The 19,087-nt window shown below is 41.0% G+C and overlaps 1 protein-coding gene across 5 annotated transcripts in view; it reads right to left on the reverse strand.

The window, feature by feature from the left end:
- The window catches only part of LOC101738282 (calcium uptake protein 3, mitochondrial), a 140,940-nt gene that overhangs the window by 13,824 nt on the left and 108,029 nt on the right, over positions 1-19,087 (reverse strand). For all 5 annotated transcript variants that reach the window (XR_009973543.1, XR_009973542.1, XM_038011891.2 and 2 more), the window contains exons 2-3: positions 2,114-2,252; positions 1,343-1,453 (exon numbers count right to left, since the gene is read on the reverse strand). Coding sequence is in view for 3 of the 5 variants with exons in the window: in XM_038011891.2 (XP_037867819.1) it covers positions 1,343-1,453; positions 2,114-2,252 (250 nt within the window). In the remaining 2 variants the exon portion in view is untranslated. The remainder of the gene's footprint in view (positions 1-1,342; positions 1,454-2,113; positions 2,253-19,087) is intronic.

Consider the following 19,087-nt stretch of genomic DNA (forward strand, 5'->3'; position numbering starts at 1 on the left):
TCATAACTTCATAGCTCTTGGTGCTTCAACTAAAAACCCAAATTACTTGGCGTTCCAATGCTGCTACATGCATATATATACCAAATTTCCAATCAATTCGAACTGTGTTTCGAAAGACAAAAATCAATGCCACCATAGCCAACGGCGTCCCTATTCGTTGGAGTGGTCATGTTGCCCTTTATATGTATGCAAAGTTTCATATAAATTGGTCTGATGGTTCTCGAGCATTAAATGAACATACCCACAAACACATACATTATCTTAAATATAGATATCGAGAGGTGAAAGGTTATTTAGTTTAAGCGACATTTCTTCGTAATTAAAGGTCCGTGTCGCGGCGCCTGACTCGTTTAGCACAGCAAGCTAGCCAAAACGTCATACCGGAACATTTGCTACTATCGGCACCGCGCGCTGACAGCATTCAACAACATTCTTAAGATACCTCACAATAATCATTATCAGCACAAGATCCTTCCTTTTCGAGAAAGGTCACATTCATTATATTCATCGACGTGCAATCGGAACCAAAGCATTGTAAATTGTAATTAAAGCAAGTAGCAAGAATTCAATTGGTTTTATTATAAACGCAATAAAGCCACAGTGTCTCTCGCGTAGACAGTCCCTTTTATTTAGTACTAGCTGTACCCGTCCGCTTCGCTGGGCATTTAAAATTAACATTATTATTTCTCACCCCCACAGAGATTCTCATCATTGACGCCCCCGTAACTGGTGTAGGGAATCCAACACTCATATAAATATTAGCCTATCCATTAAGTACATGTATTTTCTACATGGATACCAAGTTTCAAGTCAATCGGATGCATGGTTCAGTAGTTATAACGGAACATCCGTAAAAACCATTGTAGATTTATATATATTTTATTGCTTAGATGAGTGGACGAGCTTACAGCCCACCTGGTGTTAAGTGGTTACTGGAGCCCATAGACATCTACAACGTAAATGCGCCACCCACCTTGAGATATAAGTTCTAAGGTCTCAGTATAGTTACAACGGCTGCCCCGCCCTTCAAACCGAAACGCATTACTGCTTCACGGCTGAAATAGGCAGGGAGGTGGTACCTACCCGTGCGGACTCACCAGAGGTCCTACCACCAGTATTATTATATATTTAGTACTAGCAACAATAGTCCGATGTTGTTAATTGAACTTCAACTAAGTTTACTCCTCTCAAATAGCTATAGAAGTTTTTTTGTTATGATATTTTTTTCCAAATTTGAAACATCAAATGGCTCTTCTGTAATGTCGCTTAACCCAAACAGCCTTCACCCCGCGATATAACTGATTTACTAATTAAGATCTATAAACGAATGCATGCTCTATACCTTTGTCTTTAAGTTTCCTGAACATCTGCGACGAGCCCTTCTTTAGTTGAGGGGTTTGGTCCTGCAGGTTTTCTATCTCTTTGGTTGTTAAAACTCTTCGTTTAAGTCGAGCTGGAGGAGTTTTTAATTTATTTTTTATTTTTATATAGCTTACGTGGGTGGAGGAGCTCACAACCGACCTGGTGTTAAATGGTTACCGGAGCCTATAGACATCTATAACGTAAATGCCGCCACCCACCTTGAGATAAGAGTTCTAAGATTTCAGTATGGTTACAACAGCTGCCCCACCCTTCAAACCGAAACGCATTACTGCTTCACGGCAGAAATAGGCAGTATGTTGGTACCTACCCGTACTCACAAGAGGTCCTATCATCACTATGTATTTCATTAGAAAAATTGGTACCCGCTTGCGGAATTCGAACACCGGTGCATCGCTACACACGAATGCACCGGACGTCTTATCCTTTAGGCCACGACGACTTCAAAAGTCCAGTGGCATACGTCTTCAGGCTGATGATATTTGATACATTGCTCGTAGAACGCATGGCCGTTGGGGCCAGAAAGTTCTTGAGTAGCGACCGCGTACCGGAAGACGTCGCGTGGGTAGGCCTCCCACAAGATGGGCCAACGATCTATTGAGGTTCGCGGAGATCCGCTGGATGCAGGCAGCGCAGGACCGGTCTTTGTGGCGAGACTTGGGGGAGGCTTAGGTCTAGCGGTGGACGTCCATGGGCTGATAAGAGGAAGAAGAAGATGCTTATATGCACTTACGTCTCGGCTCCTGTTCGACTACTGACTCGAGGAAGTCCTGGGGCGTCATGTAGAGCTGTCCACCGTACTCGACGCTCGCGAACTTGATGAAGCGACGCTCCCTCGACGTCAGCTTCACCGATTTCGCCAGTTCGTCAGGCTGTGGGCATTAGGATAAATGTTCAGTAAAAATCTAATCAGTACCTTGTGATATAGTTGTTGCAAAGTACGACTGCGCGCCGCCCTTACTTGGGTGAGTGACCAATCTGTATACGCGTCAATGTAGGTTATATGTAGCTAATGTAGCTACTGATCGCTCTAGCTAGCGGCACGACACGAGAACTCTCTCATCGTGGTCGCCAGTAACTACATTCCCGATCGGATCGGATCGATCCGGCGAGAAACCCAATGGGCTGTGTCTGTGGGTTCATTCGCTCGTCGAACCAAAGGGCTCGACGAGGACGGTGACCGGTGCTTGTGGTGCCTAAAAGCACCGTTAATGGATCGGGAGGACCCGTAATGACGTACGTTAATCACCCGAATGTCTGCCCGATGTGGGAATCGAACCCACAACCCTCGACGCGACGGTCAGGGGCGCTAACTACTACAACGTCGAATCAGTCAAAAGTCTCGGTCGTCTCTTTATTGAATGAAGCGATACTCAAACAGATGTAACAAGTTCACGTTGTCCACGGACACATCCTTTGACACCCGATACATATTTTGTTACGTCAGAAAAAATAAAAAGTTTCATTAGGAACGCGACACCCGAAAGCGGTTTATTTACCACGTTCGGGGTTCTATTTTGGAATCAAGAAAGTTTTGCGACACGGTAGTATGAACTGCATGTTTGGGAGGGCTTAGACGACAAAGGGAAGATCTTCCACCGAGCGGTTGATATTTGCTCGGTAGACCGACGGTCCGAATGGTGTTGTTCGGAACTTGTATATTATGCAAAGCTTATCTTGAAAACGTCGTTAGCGAGATTCAGGCATCTGTCAAATATCTTGCGTTGTATGATGGCTACCCACAACGGTGTGCTTAGTGCGAGTTTTTTAGCGTTCTCGATAGCGAAAAAGTTAACTCAAATTTGTATGCAGTTGGAACAGCGCCCCTAGCGGCAAACGTAGGCAAACGCTTCAACTCTATACAAATTTGAGTTAACTTTTATATTTTCAAGAACGTTAACAAACATGCACTAAGCACATAGAAGATGTTTGAGCTATAGATTGTATGCGTGTAGATGTCGGGACGGATTCACACGTCGACTAAATTCCCGATCCTGCGGACCGAATGGTAAACAGTCGACGTCGCCTCAAACACGTCATTTCGGATCCTCCTGATCCACTAACGGTACCCCAAGTACCGGTCATCGTTCTCGTCGAACCCGTCGCTTGCGACGAAGGTCTTGGCGAGTAGGTTAACGCACAGACGCAGCCCACTGAGTTTCTCGCCGGATCTTCTCAGTGGGTCGCGTTTCCGATCCGGTGGTAGATTCTGCGAAGCACGGCTCTTGCTAGGGTTAGTTTTAGCAACGACGTCAGGTTTGAGCCCCGCGAGCTAATCTACGTGTTAGGGCGAAGCTGAAATAGCCTCTCAAAGCTATCAGCATAGGTAGGAAAAAAAGAGACACTCTTAGATAGTCCAAACAAAAAGTTGTGACTGGGACGGAGAAAATGTATTAATAATTTATTATAATTAAGCTTAACATTTAAGAAATTGTTCAAAACTAACCGTGAGCTCACATTCTTGTTAGGGTTACACTGAAATAGCCTCTTAGGCTAATAGCGAATAGATGGAAAAAAAGAAGTCAGAATTAATTAAAAAACTTCAGAGGTGTCAAGGGACACCCGGATGGAACGAAGTTCCTTTCGATTAATTAGTGAAGGAATTGTATTTTTTTTAAAGTTATAATAATAAATTACGGCATTATGAAGAAGAAAAAAACAATACTATGAACTAAATTACTATTGTTGAAACGCTATCTCGAGAAACTGTACTCATTACGCGGACCAATCGGATACGAGCAATGTCACGCGATAAGCGCCTACACGTTGATTGGTCAGGATGACGGATCGAAAAAGTGTCGTGACAACTTTTCGTAAGAATTTTTTCCGTCTAGCCCCCTTTCACAACGCGCGATAAGGAACTTCGTTCCAATACCCTTAATGTTTTAATAAATATAGTATTGATTTATGGACACCCGTGCTTATTACCAGGTTTATGAATGAAATGAAAAAAAAGCTCACGCTTCGCCATCCGCTTTGAAACAGGACGTCTAAGCTTAAATTCGACCATAATACGACCTAACGCTTGTTTGCGCTTTTAATGATAAATAAACTATTTTATACAGTGATGTGGCCATGCTGCTATAAATTCTGATCTGTGATTCCGATTCCACGCGAATCCTGTTAGAATCGATTTTGCATAAAGATAGAAATGGAGTAGATATGTACATAGGTCAGCAATTTCGACATTCGAAAATACCGTATCCAATTACCTTTATATATTCCGTGTACAAGTCTCGAAATAAAACATTTCGTATGGGCATTAGCGTTAAGGAATCCGGAGCCCATTGGAAATGTTTCGCTAAAACCGGCACACTTCTAAATTGTATGTTCAAACAGAAATAGAATTATGACATACTTACCGACTTATAATAACTGTGTTTGTATTATAATTGAATTCACAGTATTGCGTTTTGTTCTCGCTTACTGTTAAATAAAATTATGTGGTCATTTATTTAAATACGATTTCCGGAAAAACGCATTCATTATTTAATTCGTAGTAAGCGTTTTGGCTGTGTGCAGTAAGATACGTTTACTATGTCACTTTAAAAAAAGTTTAACTGTCAAGAAAGGAAAAAAGTACAAAAACTAAATTTTTCAGACATTTTGGCGGGAACGCGAGGAGTGAAGTTGTGTGATTTGTTTTATTTTGTCTATTTAGTGTTTCTTCAGGTTTAAATGTGTAATAACGGTGGTTTATTTACTGTTTAATATCTGTGAAAGTGCACAAAAGTGGGAAAATGAAACAAAGCCGCTGGACGTAACTTCTCTGGATCCTCCAAAAAGTCCACTGAAAACTTCTCAGTATATGAAAACCATTTTACTGAGATTATATTTCATCCCATAAGATCTCATCTCATTTCATATGATTACATTTCATTTCATTTCATAATATCATTTTTCATATCAAAAAAATACAAAGCTGTATGGTATGATACCTTCGCCTTTCCAATTGGAAAAATAAAACTATTACTATTTCATTTTTCATATATTTCATTTTTCATTGTAGTTTATCGGAGTTTACTGTTCATCCGTGTTAAATAATTACGTAACCACTGAAAATCGCAGCGCAAATGGCCACCACTCGCATGGATATACGAAGATGTATAAGTCGCAATGGTATTGCGTAAATTTTACTGGTGGTAGGACCTCTTGTGAGTCCGCGCGGGTAGGTACCACCACCCTGCCTATTTCTGCCGTAAAGCAGTAATGCGTTTCGGTTTGAAGGGTGGGGCAGCCGTTGTAACTGTACTGACATTACAACTTATATCTCAAGGTGGGTGGCGCATTTACGTTGTAGATGTCCATGGGCTCTGGTAATCACTTAACACCAGGTGGGCTGTGAGCTCGTCCACCCACCTAAGCAATAAAAAAAAATCAATGTCCCATATACCAAACTAAAATGCATGACTGTTTCGCGCCAAAATAGTGTTTTTTTTAATATTGCGTGTTTATATTTTTATTAGTACAACACTTCTAAGGTACGTACCTAATTACCCAAAATATTGACGCCTGCCCCGCAGAACAGTGAAAATTGAATCGGTTACGTCACTCTATTTGAATACCCCATTTTATGCCTAGCAAAACCTTAAAACAATTGTTATCAAACATATCTCTCCTAGTAATTTTTTTTCCCTACCTATGCTGATAGCCTTGAGAGGCTATTTCAGTTTCACCCTAACGTGTGTAGGTGAGCTCACGGGGCTCAAGCCGGAGTGTTGCTAACACTGACCCTAGCAAGAGCAGTGCTTCGCAGAATCTACCATCGCCATTGAGAAGATCCGGCGAGAAACTCACTTAAAATGAGACTCCAATCATTGTATTGTTTTGACTCGCTTTTGAAAATAAAGAATTTTTGTATATATTTTTTTTGTATGAATAAATAAAAGTTTCTTTCTAATTCCAAGCTTAGCAGTCATAGAAAATCCCAAAACAATCCCTTCGGAAGGATTCAAAAGGAATCTCATAGGTTTTTTTCTACACGATAATACATCACGAACTTTTCACATTGCATTGACCCGCTGTATTTTTTGTTCAAATAAACACAACGATTAATTATAACATAACAAAAAAAAAAACGTTCGTCATAGCCCATTTGTATTTCGAATGTCGTTTTCGATTTAAATACTTTCTACCCCGTTGCAAGATTTATAACTCCTTTTAGGGGTGGCATGGGCCAAATTTATTTATAGCTATATTTGTGACAAAACAGCTATTAAAACGACCGAATGGGTTGCAACGGAGTTTTATTGTTGCATCCCTGATTTATTGACGCGATAAGAGAAATATTTTCTTTTTTATTTGAAAAAAAAAAGAAAGTTTTTTAATGTCTGCCCTCAGCATCATCGATAGAAGATTCAATATGAACATTGGATTATTCAAGAATAAATAGTCTTAGAAAGGAGATTGGATGAGATTGTTAGACTTTCTATCCTAAAATATGTAAATAAAAAATCGGAATCTCATAACGTGGTATTGCTGTAACAGTTAAAGAAAAGAAAAAAAGGGCGAAATAGTACCAGGTACCATCGCCCTGCCTATTTCTGCCGTGAAGCAGTAATGCGTTTCGGTTTGAAGGGTGGGGGCAGCCGTTGTAACTATACTTGAGATCTTAGAACTTATGTCTCAAGATAGGTGGTGCATTTTACGTCGTAGATGTCTATGGGCTCCAGTAACCACTTAACACCAGGTGGGCTGTGACCTCGTCCACCCATCTAAGCAATAAAAAATAATAATCTATATTTTATTTAGCGCTAATAAAAGCGAAGTTCTCCCAGACATGAATTAGAGAAGCAGGCAGCGGTTTGGCTTTGCCCCTGGCATTGCAGAATATACCCCTGGCATTGCTGACTTTCATGAGCGACGGTGACCACTTACCATCAGGTGGGCCATATGCTCGTCTGCCTACAAAGGCAATAATAATAAAATAATAAAAAAAGCTCATAATTTTGGGCTGCATAGAAGGCAAGCCGTGGGCAGAACACCAGCCCGATTATCAGATCTGGTTAAGAAAGCGGTTAGTGGTAGTCGATAACCATGAGGTTCAAGCTACCCATGACCTGAACGACCGACGTCGTCGTGGCCTAAAGGATAAAACGCCCGGTGCATTCGTGTGTAGCGATGTACCGGTGTTCGAATCCTGCAGGCGGGTACCAAATTTTCTAATGAATTAAATACGTACTCAAATCTTCCACGGTGAAGGAATAACATCGTGTAATAAAAATCGAACCCGCAAAATTATAATTTGCGTAATTACTGGTGGTAGGACCTCTTGTGAGTCCGCACGGGTAGGTACCCTGCTTATTTCTACTGTGAAGCCAGTAATGAAGGGTGGGGCGGCCGTTGTAACTATACTTGAGACCTTAGAACTTATATCTCAAGGTGGGTGGCGCATTTACGACGTAGATGTCTATGGGCTCCAGTAACCAGTAATCCTCAGCAGTGAGAGAACGATGAAGAAGAAGATTGTAACGTTTAACGAAAACTAGAGGTCCCGCAGTAGTCGAAATTCGACTATAATTAATTGGAATTGTAAGTTTGTACACTATTATGATTGTATTTTATACTTCTATAGTCACAAATTTCGCCAAGACTACACTATAAAAAATATTAACAAAGGCAAACAATATTTAATCTATTCTCAATTTGACAACAGACGCCAAGAGCAAAAGTTTGACAATAAATAGTATGCATGCGTGTGTGCGTCAAATACATGGTATGTAGTGTGAGTAATGTTTTCTTTATTGATTTAATGTATCTTTTATGCATTATTTTAAAAAAATATTAGCATTGTGCACTTCTTCTCTATATTCTCTATAAGTGTGGAAAATTTCATACTCCTCCGTCCGCGCAATTTTCGTAAAAAGGGATACAAAGTTTTTGCTTCACGTATTAATATATAGATAACTTATTTTTCCTTTTTTTTTAACTATCAAATTAATAGCTCCGCTATTAGGTAGCTAGTTATAATACGATCGAATACTTGTCATCTGGAACAGTTAAGTAATAGTTCGAACTGTTTTATATTTAGCCTCGATCCGACCAATAAGTGAGATACGGTAACATTCCTGGCCGCTTTCCCATTACGCTGATGGTGTACGTTTAGTTATCACGGTGTTATTAAATCACACATACCGGGCGTGACCGTCCCCTACCATTGTTTCCTATAATGAACATACTTTTGCTACGAATATTTAGACAGTCATTGCTCACTATTTTCTGGGCTGTTCACTTTTAAAGATAAAGAAACGAGACGCAGGTCTATCCTTTATCTTCCCGGCCTAATCGCTGGTGGAACAAAAGGCTTCTTGGACCGGTAGGTGGGCTCGTGGGCTTAACCTGTGAGAATTTGCTAACATTGGCCCTAGCAAGCGCAGCATTTCGCAGAATATACCACCGGATCGGGATTACGCCTCACTGACAAGATCCCGCGAAAAATTCACTGGGCTGCGTCTATAGGCTAGTTCACACGTCGATCTCTGTGGTGGTAGCTATCGCACAATACAAAATACCCTGGGTCAGATAGGTCAAGTACCTGCGTATCTGATTCACCATGGATCCGTCCATGACATCCCGCCCGCACATAAATACTGTCCGCGACCGTGCCGCACTTACCCTCGGCAGACTTTACCCCATGATTTGGAAGCGGAGTAAAATGTCCCTTCGAAACAAGGTAACACTTTATGGAACTTACGGCCCGTTATGAAATACGCGAGTGTGGTTTCCACGAGACGACACGAGCTGACCACGAAACCCGCTAATGGTAAGCCTTGTACAGCGCCAGTCAAGATCCAAACTAGATTCATACCGAATTTCATCAAAATCGATTACATAATAGTTTAGGCGTGAAAACATAGCATTTCGTATTTTTAATATTATTAATATAAATAAATAAATAAATATTTACTAACGGTCACGCCACGTTAACTGGTCCCGTGATAAGTTCGTAAAGAACTTGTGTTACAGGTACCAGATAACGGAAATAAATATAAGATTTTTATTATACACATACACATATTTCATATACATCCATAACCCTGGAAAAGACATTTATATTTATTATACAAATATCTTCCCTTGGCGGGATTCGAACCCGCGACCCCCTTGTGTAGTGACCATGTCACTTACCACTACACCAAACGGCCGTTAATATGGCTTATAAACGGACCATTAGTAGGGGAAAAAATCGAAGGTTTCACGACAGCAACACCATAAAAACAGGTAGCCGTCACAGACAAATTTTAAATACATAATTTCTAACAACATTACCGTCGATAAATATATGTTTAACTCAATAAACAAAATATCCGATTACATTTATTACGATTTCTATTATTGTTCTTATGTCGATTAAAAATAATTGTTTTGTTTTTATTTTGATCTTTTAAATATCGATAATGAGATAAAATATTAAGTTCTCTAAATCTTTACCTTTAAACGAGCAATCCTTGTATATTAATATAATCTGAATCTCGGAAACGGCTTCAAAGATTTTCATAAAATTTAGTATACCGGGGATTTCGGGGGCGATAAATCGATCTAGCTACGATTTACTTTCAGAAAATGTTGTTTTATTCGTGTTTTCAATAATCAATTCTTCCCGACATCTCTTGGCGAATAATAATACTATTTTTCTTAATTGAGGGCAACTAACCGCTTTAAAGACACAACAAGATGGCGCTATCAAAAAAAAAAACATCTAGTATAACTTGTATTGCCTACCTATGGCTAATAACTTCGAGGGTTTGTGCTTAGCTTTACCGCACGTGACGTTTGAAGTTTGAGATGAAACTATGTATGTCGTTTTGAACATGTTTTTTTTATTAGCTTGGTACATTTGTGTGTATGGGTTATGGAATATTTGAACGTCATTATCATCGACTTTCAGATGTTCGCTATTAGATACATGAAAATTTTCATCAAGGATCGTTGACAGCATAACAATAATATAACTTCGCTCTAATATTCTGACCAATATTAATAGGATTAAAAATAAAGATTAAGTTGGTATTACGGTTTGCCATTGAAACGTGTTTTCTCTTTAGTTTTTAAATTACTTATAATATTTGTAACAATTTTTTTTTTTACTAACAATCACGCCACGTTAACTGGTTCCGGGATAAGTTCGTAAAGAACTTGTGTTACAGGTACCAGATAACGTAAATAAATGTAAGATTTTTATTATACACATACATATATTTAATATACATCCATAACCCTGGAAAAGACATTTATATTTATTATACAAATATCTTCCCTTGGCGGGATTCGAACCTGCGACCCCCTTGGGTAGTGACCATGTCACTTACCACTACACCAGACGGCACTATAGTGCAGCGGTATTGCGTCTTAAATACCTGTAACGTTTTTTTATTTTTATTAATATCTTAGATGGGTGGACGGATGGGTAAGTGAGCTCACGGGCCTAAACTGAAAGAATCTACTTATACCGGTCCTAGCAAGAGCAGTGCTTCGTAGAATCTACCACCGGATCGGAATCGCGACAGACTGAGAATTTCCGGCGAGAAACTCAGTGGACATACACTCAGTGATCAACATCGTGAGTGAGACCTTGAGTTATGCGAACCCTTGTCGTATAGTGCTGTCCCACTGTTCAAATACGTCGAACGCGTCAGAAATAATTAGGACGTCGTTCCGGTCACCGTTCTCGTCGAACCCTTCGCTTGCGACGAAGGGCTCGACGAGTAAATTAACTCTTAGACACAGCACACTGAGTTTCTCGCCGAATCTTCTCAGTGGGTCGCGTTTCCGATCCGGTGGTAGATTCTGCGAAGCACGGCTCTTGCTAGGGTCCGTGTTAGCATCGTCATCAGGTTTGAGCCCCGTGAGCTCACATACTAGCCACGGTTATGCTGAAATAGCCCCTAAGGCTATCAGCTTAGGCAGGAAAAAAAAAAAAGAACGTCGTTACTTCCAAGACACTGCATACAATACGCTCTACAACCAGAAGGATCGACCCTTCACACGACTACATCAACGGTTATCTATTTATCAGACCACCGGACTCTATAGGGAAACGATTATTCCAATAATCACCGACAATTTATTTATATCACAACACTAATTTATACAACAGTTCAAGCTTCGAACGCAAATATTTACGTTTCAATAAACATGAATAGAGTGAAATAATTTATATTTATTGACACTTTAAACGCGCGATTGGTGCAGCGGGTCATCAATAAATGGGGCAGACATCGTAAGGTACTCATTACAATTGCAACGATATTAATGTTGTCAGACGCACGAAAATATACATAGATTGTGTTATTTTTTGAACATCGATTTCAAATGGTGTCCGTGATCAAGGAACAAAGAAATAGTGACAAAAAAGCCCGCAAAATTTATTGCGTAATTCCCTGGTGAAAGGGCGTATTGTGAGACCTTTTAAGTTTTTTTTTTCCTACATAAGCTGATGGCCTAGAGAGACCATATCAGTGTAACCTTAACTAGTAGGTGAGCTCACGGGGCTCAAACCTGACGACGTTGCTAACACGAACCCTAGCAAGAGCCGTGCTTCGCAGAATCATCCGCCGGATCGGAAACGCGACCCACTGAGAAGATCCGGCGAGAAACTCAGTGGGCTGTGTCTGAGGGTTAATTTACTCGTCGAGCCCTTCGTCGCAAGTGACGGGTTCGACGAGAATGATGACCGGGCTTTTCAGGTAGACGAGCATACGACTAATGTGATTGATAGCATCGCTCATTCTCGTCAGCAATGTCAGCACATCGAAGCTGGTTCCTATCGCTGAGCATTCTCATCACATATCGTTTGAACATCAACATCAGGATCATAGAAGACATAAAGCATTGTAGATAAACCCTGCTCCAGTGACGCACGGTGCAATCATAAAAAGAAGATGGTGGGATCATCTCAACCAATTCCTCAGAGCGCTCTCGATGGAGCATACCGTACAAAATACAGAAGGAACTGGCGTTCCCTAAGTATGAGATAGTCATTATCCAACACAATTTACTGGTGGTAGGACCTCTTGTGAGTCCGCACGGGTAGGTACCACCGCCCTGCCTATTTCTGCCGTGAAGCAGTAATGCGTTTTTGTTTGAAGGGTGGGGGGGCAGCCGCTGTAACTATACTGAGAGAACTTATATCTCAAGGTGGGTGGCGCATTTACTTCGTAGACGTCTATGGGCTCCAGTAAACACTTAACCCCAGGTGGGCTGTGAGCTCGTCCACCCATCTATACAATAAAAAAAAACAATCGAGGTTTCAAGATCATATCTCAATGTGGTTAGCGGTTTGTGACCATTTAACACGATTTGATAATTTCTAGTTACACCAAATATGGCGGGCTATATGCTAGTTATTTAGAAAAATAAACCCAATAATTGGCAACTCAATAATGCCTAACGACGAAGCGTTGTATTACAGGTCGCGGCGGTAAAACCCGTCCGCTGATCGGAACTCGTTTTCTTCTATAAAATATAAATAAATCGCCTATCGGACGTCTCCAGAGGCGATAAAAGACGCGACAGCCTATTAATCATGACTGTTTGATGCTAAACAGGAAGTATTTTAGAAGACAGAGGCGGTTTAAGGCATAGGAAAGACTCGACTATCGGCTGGTAATTTTATAGTTATTATTTTAAATTTATTGTGTTGAACCGATGAGCAATAAAAATCCTGCACCGGATCGGAGTCGAGCCGACCACAGAGTGCTACCATTGTGGTTGCGACTTGGACACGGTGGAGCACACGCTCGTTGCCTGCCCTGCATGGGAGGGGTGGCGCTGTGTCCTCGTCGCAAAAATAGGAACTTGTCGTTGCCGAGTGTTGTGGCATCGATGCTCGACAACGACGAGTCGTGGAAGGCGATGCTCGACTTCTGCGAGTGCACCATCTTGCAGAAGGAGGCGGCGGGGCACGTGAGAGACGCACAAGCCCGCCGCCGTCGAGCGGGGGCCAGGGAGGCGGATCTCGCCCAAGCCTTGGCCCTCTAAGTGTTTCGGGTCCCCATCATATGTCAGTCTTGGGCCCAGCGAAGGGGGCCTAAGAAGACGACGTGCAAACTGCTCTGCACGCGTTTTACGCAAGAGCATCCGGGTGATGGAAGGCTGGCTATCCTCGACTCACGCTGGTTCTGACCCAGCGGGGTATTTCGTAGGATAACTAGCTCTAACCGGCGCCATCTAGACGGGCTTCGGATAGCCTGCCGACCGAGAGGGCTGGTGGTCGTGGCACCGACGACCGTCGGTCCCGCGTCCCTAGGGGGAGGGTGATGGGAGAGATGTGCTCCGCACTAAGTGCTTTACTCTCCCCCCTTTTCCTTTTCATGAGTTCTGTCTCATGCGAGGTTCGGACGTGGGTTGTTGAGCGACAGGAGGTTTTAGTCGGTTCGACTCCGACATACCCCACCCGCCATCCCCAGTGAAGGGTGGGAGTCCGGCGATTTCCTCACGACAAAAAAAAATCTATAAAAACTCATTCGACAGTGCGTTTATTAAGCAAACAAACAAACATGTTCATCACACAAATGTTTGCCCGATGTGGGAATCGAACCCACGACCCGCAGCACAACAGTCAGGATCGCTAACTAATGCACCACCGAGTCTGTCAGTATTATCTACATATTAATGCGTGAAGCAAACACTTTGTACCCCTTTTTACGTAAATTGCGCGGACGGAGGAATATGATATTTCCCACACTTATAGAGAAAATAGAGAAGGAGTTCAGAATGCTGATATTTAAAAAAAAGATGTATTAATAATACATTGAATCAATAAAAAAATATTACACACACTACCATGTATTTGACACACAAACACACATTGTCAAACTTTTGTTATTGCTTAAAGTCTGTGATCAAATGGAGAATAGGTTAAAGGGGAATTGTTTATCTATAATAATATATAAATCTACAGTGGTTTTTACGGATGTTCCGTTATAACTACTGAACCATGCATCCGATTGACTTGAAACTTGGTATTCATGTAGAAAATATATGTACTTAATGGATAGCCTAATATTTATATAAGTGTTGGACTCCCTTGGAGCGTTGCGGGGGCGTTCATGATGAGAATATTTGTGGGGGGAGAAATAATAATGTTAATTTTAAATGCCCAGCGTAGCGAACGGGTACGGCTCGTCTTTAATATTATTTGTCTGTAGTGCAGTCTTGGCGAAATCTGTGATTATAGAATTATAATATATAGTCTTTGACGATAGAAATTTAATAATTTTGAAACTTATAATTTTAATTAATTATACACGATTTTCAACTACTACGGGACCACGAGTATGTTTAAATTTGTAAATCTTACAATACTCAAGTTTAGAAAACGTTCCACTTTATCGGTATTTGTAGATTCAGTGTTAAAACTAATTAAACATGTACTACTCCTCGGATCCGCGTTCTCGATTGAGACGCGGAGTGCGATAAAATACCAAAAAATAAATCTATAAATTATTCTTCTTACAATAGTCGTCTGGAGCCCTCTAGCAATAGGGTGGCGACACGAGAGCGGTAAATCAAGCGGAGCACATCTCTAACCCACCGGTGTACCGTGTCCTACTAATACGGTACAAATATTTATACAATGGTGACTGTTTAAAATGTCCCCTCGCACCGATTTATGGGCTGCGCTTGTTAAAAACGAAACCAGGTGTGGATTCGGGTATTTTATTTTTTAAGTGAAACTTTTTTTAAGCGCGTTGAGAGTTATGTTTAACTCGCGACAGATTCGTTACGGCTAGAGAGAAAAGATACAATTTAGGAAGAGAGAGAGTGAGAAAATAGATAGAGCGTCTCGCGAACCACTCGACCATCGAGAGAGAGAAAGGACAAAGCGAGCTATATAGGTCGTTTGTCTTATAAACAGCATTCTCTATTACAAGAGAATTTTGATTTAAGGACGAAAATTGAAGAAAACCACAATACTACACACCGCAAAAGAAGTGTCACTTCTCTCACTTTATTGTCGCAACCCTGTACCTTCTGTTCAGTGGTCGACGTGGAATCTATCTCCTTTTCTTTAGGATTTTTTGGAGTTTACTCCTTTAGAATCGATTTACATATATAGGCCCGGGGTATGAAAATTATGGGGACCAAAATCGTACTAGCATGTCACACGAAATGCGTTATGCGCCTGATTGCGCATGTCACACGAAATGCGCGCCGGGCTGCTGCGCCGGCAGTCCGCCACAAAGCCTCGTACTGATCGCGCGTTTCTCTCATTATTGTATTTTCATATATTTGTTAGTCGTTTGTTTTGTGTCTCGTTAATTTGTTAATAATCTGTAGTGTATCGTGTTGTCGTAATATAGAACTATTTCTCGTATTGTTTCGTTTAATTTTTTATATCCAGTAAACTCCAGTCGTGCGTCGGAGCGGACACATACACTTTTTTTTTTTATTGGTTAGATGGGTGGATGAGCTCACAGCCCACCTGGTGTTAAGTGGTTACTAGAGCCCATAGACATCTACGACGTAAAATGCGCCACCCACCTTGAGATATAAGTTCTAAGGTATCAGTATAGTTACAACGGCTGCCCCACCCTTCAAACCGAAACGCATTACTGCTTCACGGCAGAAATAGGCAGGGTGGTGGTACCCACCCGCGCGGACTCACAAGAGGTCCTACCACCAGTAATTACGCAAATTACAATTATGCGGGTTTCATTTTGATTACACGATGTTATTCCTTCACCGTGGAAGTCAATAGTGAACATTTGTTGAGTACGTATTTCATTAGAAAAATTGGTACCCGCCTGAGATTCGAACACCGGTGCATCGCTCAACACGAATGCGCCGGACGTCTTATCCGTTAGGCCGCGATGACTTCAATACTCTCCAATCGTGAGAGTGTACGACTACAAAGGGACTCCGTCTATCACTTAACACTAGGTGTGAGTGTGTGTGGACACTATATATGAGTTTATTCACCAAAGCTAAACTAAAAAAAATTCGGCAAGCCCACCCAGAGTCCGCGCCTGTATTACGACGCGGGTTCCCACAAATCCATCTAGTGTGTTTCGCCGTCAGTGCGCGCCTTCACCGACATCCGACACAACAAAACATTATCTCCTTAACATCTTAATACAACGTGTTTTTAATTTTGAATTAACAAATATAGGATATATTAAACACGAAAACGTAGCCTTTAGAACATAATATTTAATTGCAAAATAGTACTTTTGGCGTAAGAATAAAGCATAATACCGTTTGCAATTCAAGTATTTTTGTAGATTGTTGGTTTGTTTTTGACGTGACAACGTCTTATAATTCGACGGAGCCGGCTGCACGCACGAAAAAAACATGACTCATGCGGCGTTACCTCGCTCTGACGCGTGACATTTAAGGCTTGAAGTGCAAGCCAGAGTGCGCAACGAGCAACAAACAGGCACAATCGGCCTCCGCGTTCGGCAGCGTTCGACATCTGTCTCTCTCCTACTTGAGTGAGCGATGCATCCGCGTGGACAGCTGCTATACAATAGGTAATACATTTACATGTTTTCGTCAAGTATGAAGTTTAGTGAAAAGTGACTGTGGTGTCAATTGTTTATAGCAACGATAATTGCGATAGTAGAAAAATGAAACCATTCCATCAGCATTTTCTTATGACATTGTCACGTTCAACTATCGTCAGTAAACCGACTTTATAGACAACCGATTTTGTTTTTTGCTGAAATCGGTACCCTATCTCGCGACTCAAAGCCGCAATCCATCTCGCGAAAGCTCTTTAAACACTTGCGGCTTGACCAATGAGGCGACCCACGATCTAAGCTGCTTAAAAGTCATTAGGAACCGACGATACTCGCGGAAGCATCGATCAGTTGATGGAGAGCCTTTTATTATCTCAGCTTGCGTGGAGACTTACCGACGTTCAGAGATTACTCACTAACCATACTCAGATATTATCGCTTCGCAGAAAATTCACACGTTATTTAAATCTGTGTGATTACTACCTAAAAACTGGCCACAGACTCGACTGTGATAAAGAAATAATAAAATGATAATAATAATAATAAAACGCAAAGCAGTAGTGGAAGTAGTCGTCCACTCATCTAAGCAATAAAAAATATGGCTCGCCAAAACCTAAGAAACTATACATCGGTAGAGCGTATGTATCTGGTAAGCGAACCTCCGCCTGGAGTCTCCATAAATCCGCTTATAGCAAGGAAGCAATTTATAAAGGTTTCTGTCGTAGCTATATTAATGTAATAATTTAGAAAATACGATTCAAACGAGAGGGAATAGTTCGCAAAGTTTTTTCTCTGTTCTGCTATTTTAGATTATATTTTTATTGCTTAGATGAGTGGACGAGCTCACAGCCCACCTGGTGTTAAGTGGTTACTGGAGCCCATAGACATCTATAACGTAAATGCGCCACCCACCTTGAGATATAAGTTCTAAGGTCTCAAGTATAGTTACACTGAATTTCTTGCCGGATCGTCTCAGTGGGTCGCGTTTCCGATCCGGTGGTAGATTCTGCGCAGCACTGCTCTTGCTAGGGCCAGTGTTAGCAACACTCCCGGTTTGAGCCCCGTGAGCTCACCTACACGTCAAGGAGAAGCTGAAATGGCCTCTCAAGGCTATCAGCATAGGAATTTAAAAAAAAGTCGCATACGATTGACGCCGGTGGCCGCCACATGCTACATACGTATAAAATGTATGAAAATTTTAGGAAAAATGCTGGTGGCGGCGTTTTGTGGTTTTTTCTATGGCCCGTGAGCGGCGTTCCTAAAACCCGTCTAGTAAATAGTAAGCGCCGTTTATACTGACCATGTCCAGAGCACAACCAAGTTACTAGTGAGTTGCTCGCTCCGGGCATTTCAATATTGTAGTAATTGTTACGTTATAATACTCATTGTAAAAAATTCATATTTAAAAAAAAAACTAATATTAAAAAATAAATAAATAATAATTTCTTATTTAAAAAAAAAAAAAAAGACATGCCCGCTGAGTTTCTTGCCAATTCTTCTTAGGATGGAGGCTAGTTCTTGTGAATTGGCGGTAGTTCTTTTGACGTTCAACAAGTATGTACTTTCATTTATGTTGAATAATTTTTTTTTTATTTGATTTTATTTGATTTGACTGCTTACCGCGGAGGAGGTTTAATTCTGCAAAAGTTCTCCCATTCGAAACCGGACCTGCCACTGTTTGCCAACACGCGTCTCTTAGCCGCACACGACCATTTATTACATGCTCGTAAATAAAAAAAGATACATTCCGTACTATATAGACTAAACAAAACTTAATTGATTAATTTGTACAAAACAGAACTTAAAGTTAAAGAAATAAGGACTAGACATTGTTACGATGCTAGACGGAGAACAATATGGAAAATTGTGGGTTATTCCAATAGAGTTTGGTAACACATTTCTTTATACCTTTTTTTTTGTATAGATCATGAATTGTTCTATTTACAGTACAATTTTCATACATTTCTTTGGTTCAATCGTTTTTTTTGTGTGTTCAAAATCGTTTTTATCGCCTGTACAATGTTTATTGGGCTTTGTGTCTGGGTGATATTATTACATTGTAAGAGGCACTTCGGTGGCGACTACAAAAAAAACCTAAGCAATTTGTTACGGGCAATTCGTTTTTATGTTCGACAATGTGATTGGTGTTCCTACTTTTTTTTTAATGCTTTATTCAAATTACAAGCAAGGATAGTCATGCTCATGGACTTAGATCAGTAAACCGATACATTACCCAGTGCGATGAG

This window comes from Bombyx mori, chromosome 7 (genome assembly GCF_030269925.1).
Source record: "Bombyx mori chromosome 7, ASM3026992v2".
In the NCBI taxonomy this organism is placed as follows: Eukaryota; Metazoa; Arthropoda; class Insecta; order Lepidoptera; family Bombycidae; genus Bombyx; species Bombyx mori.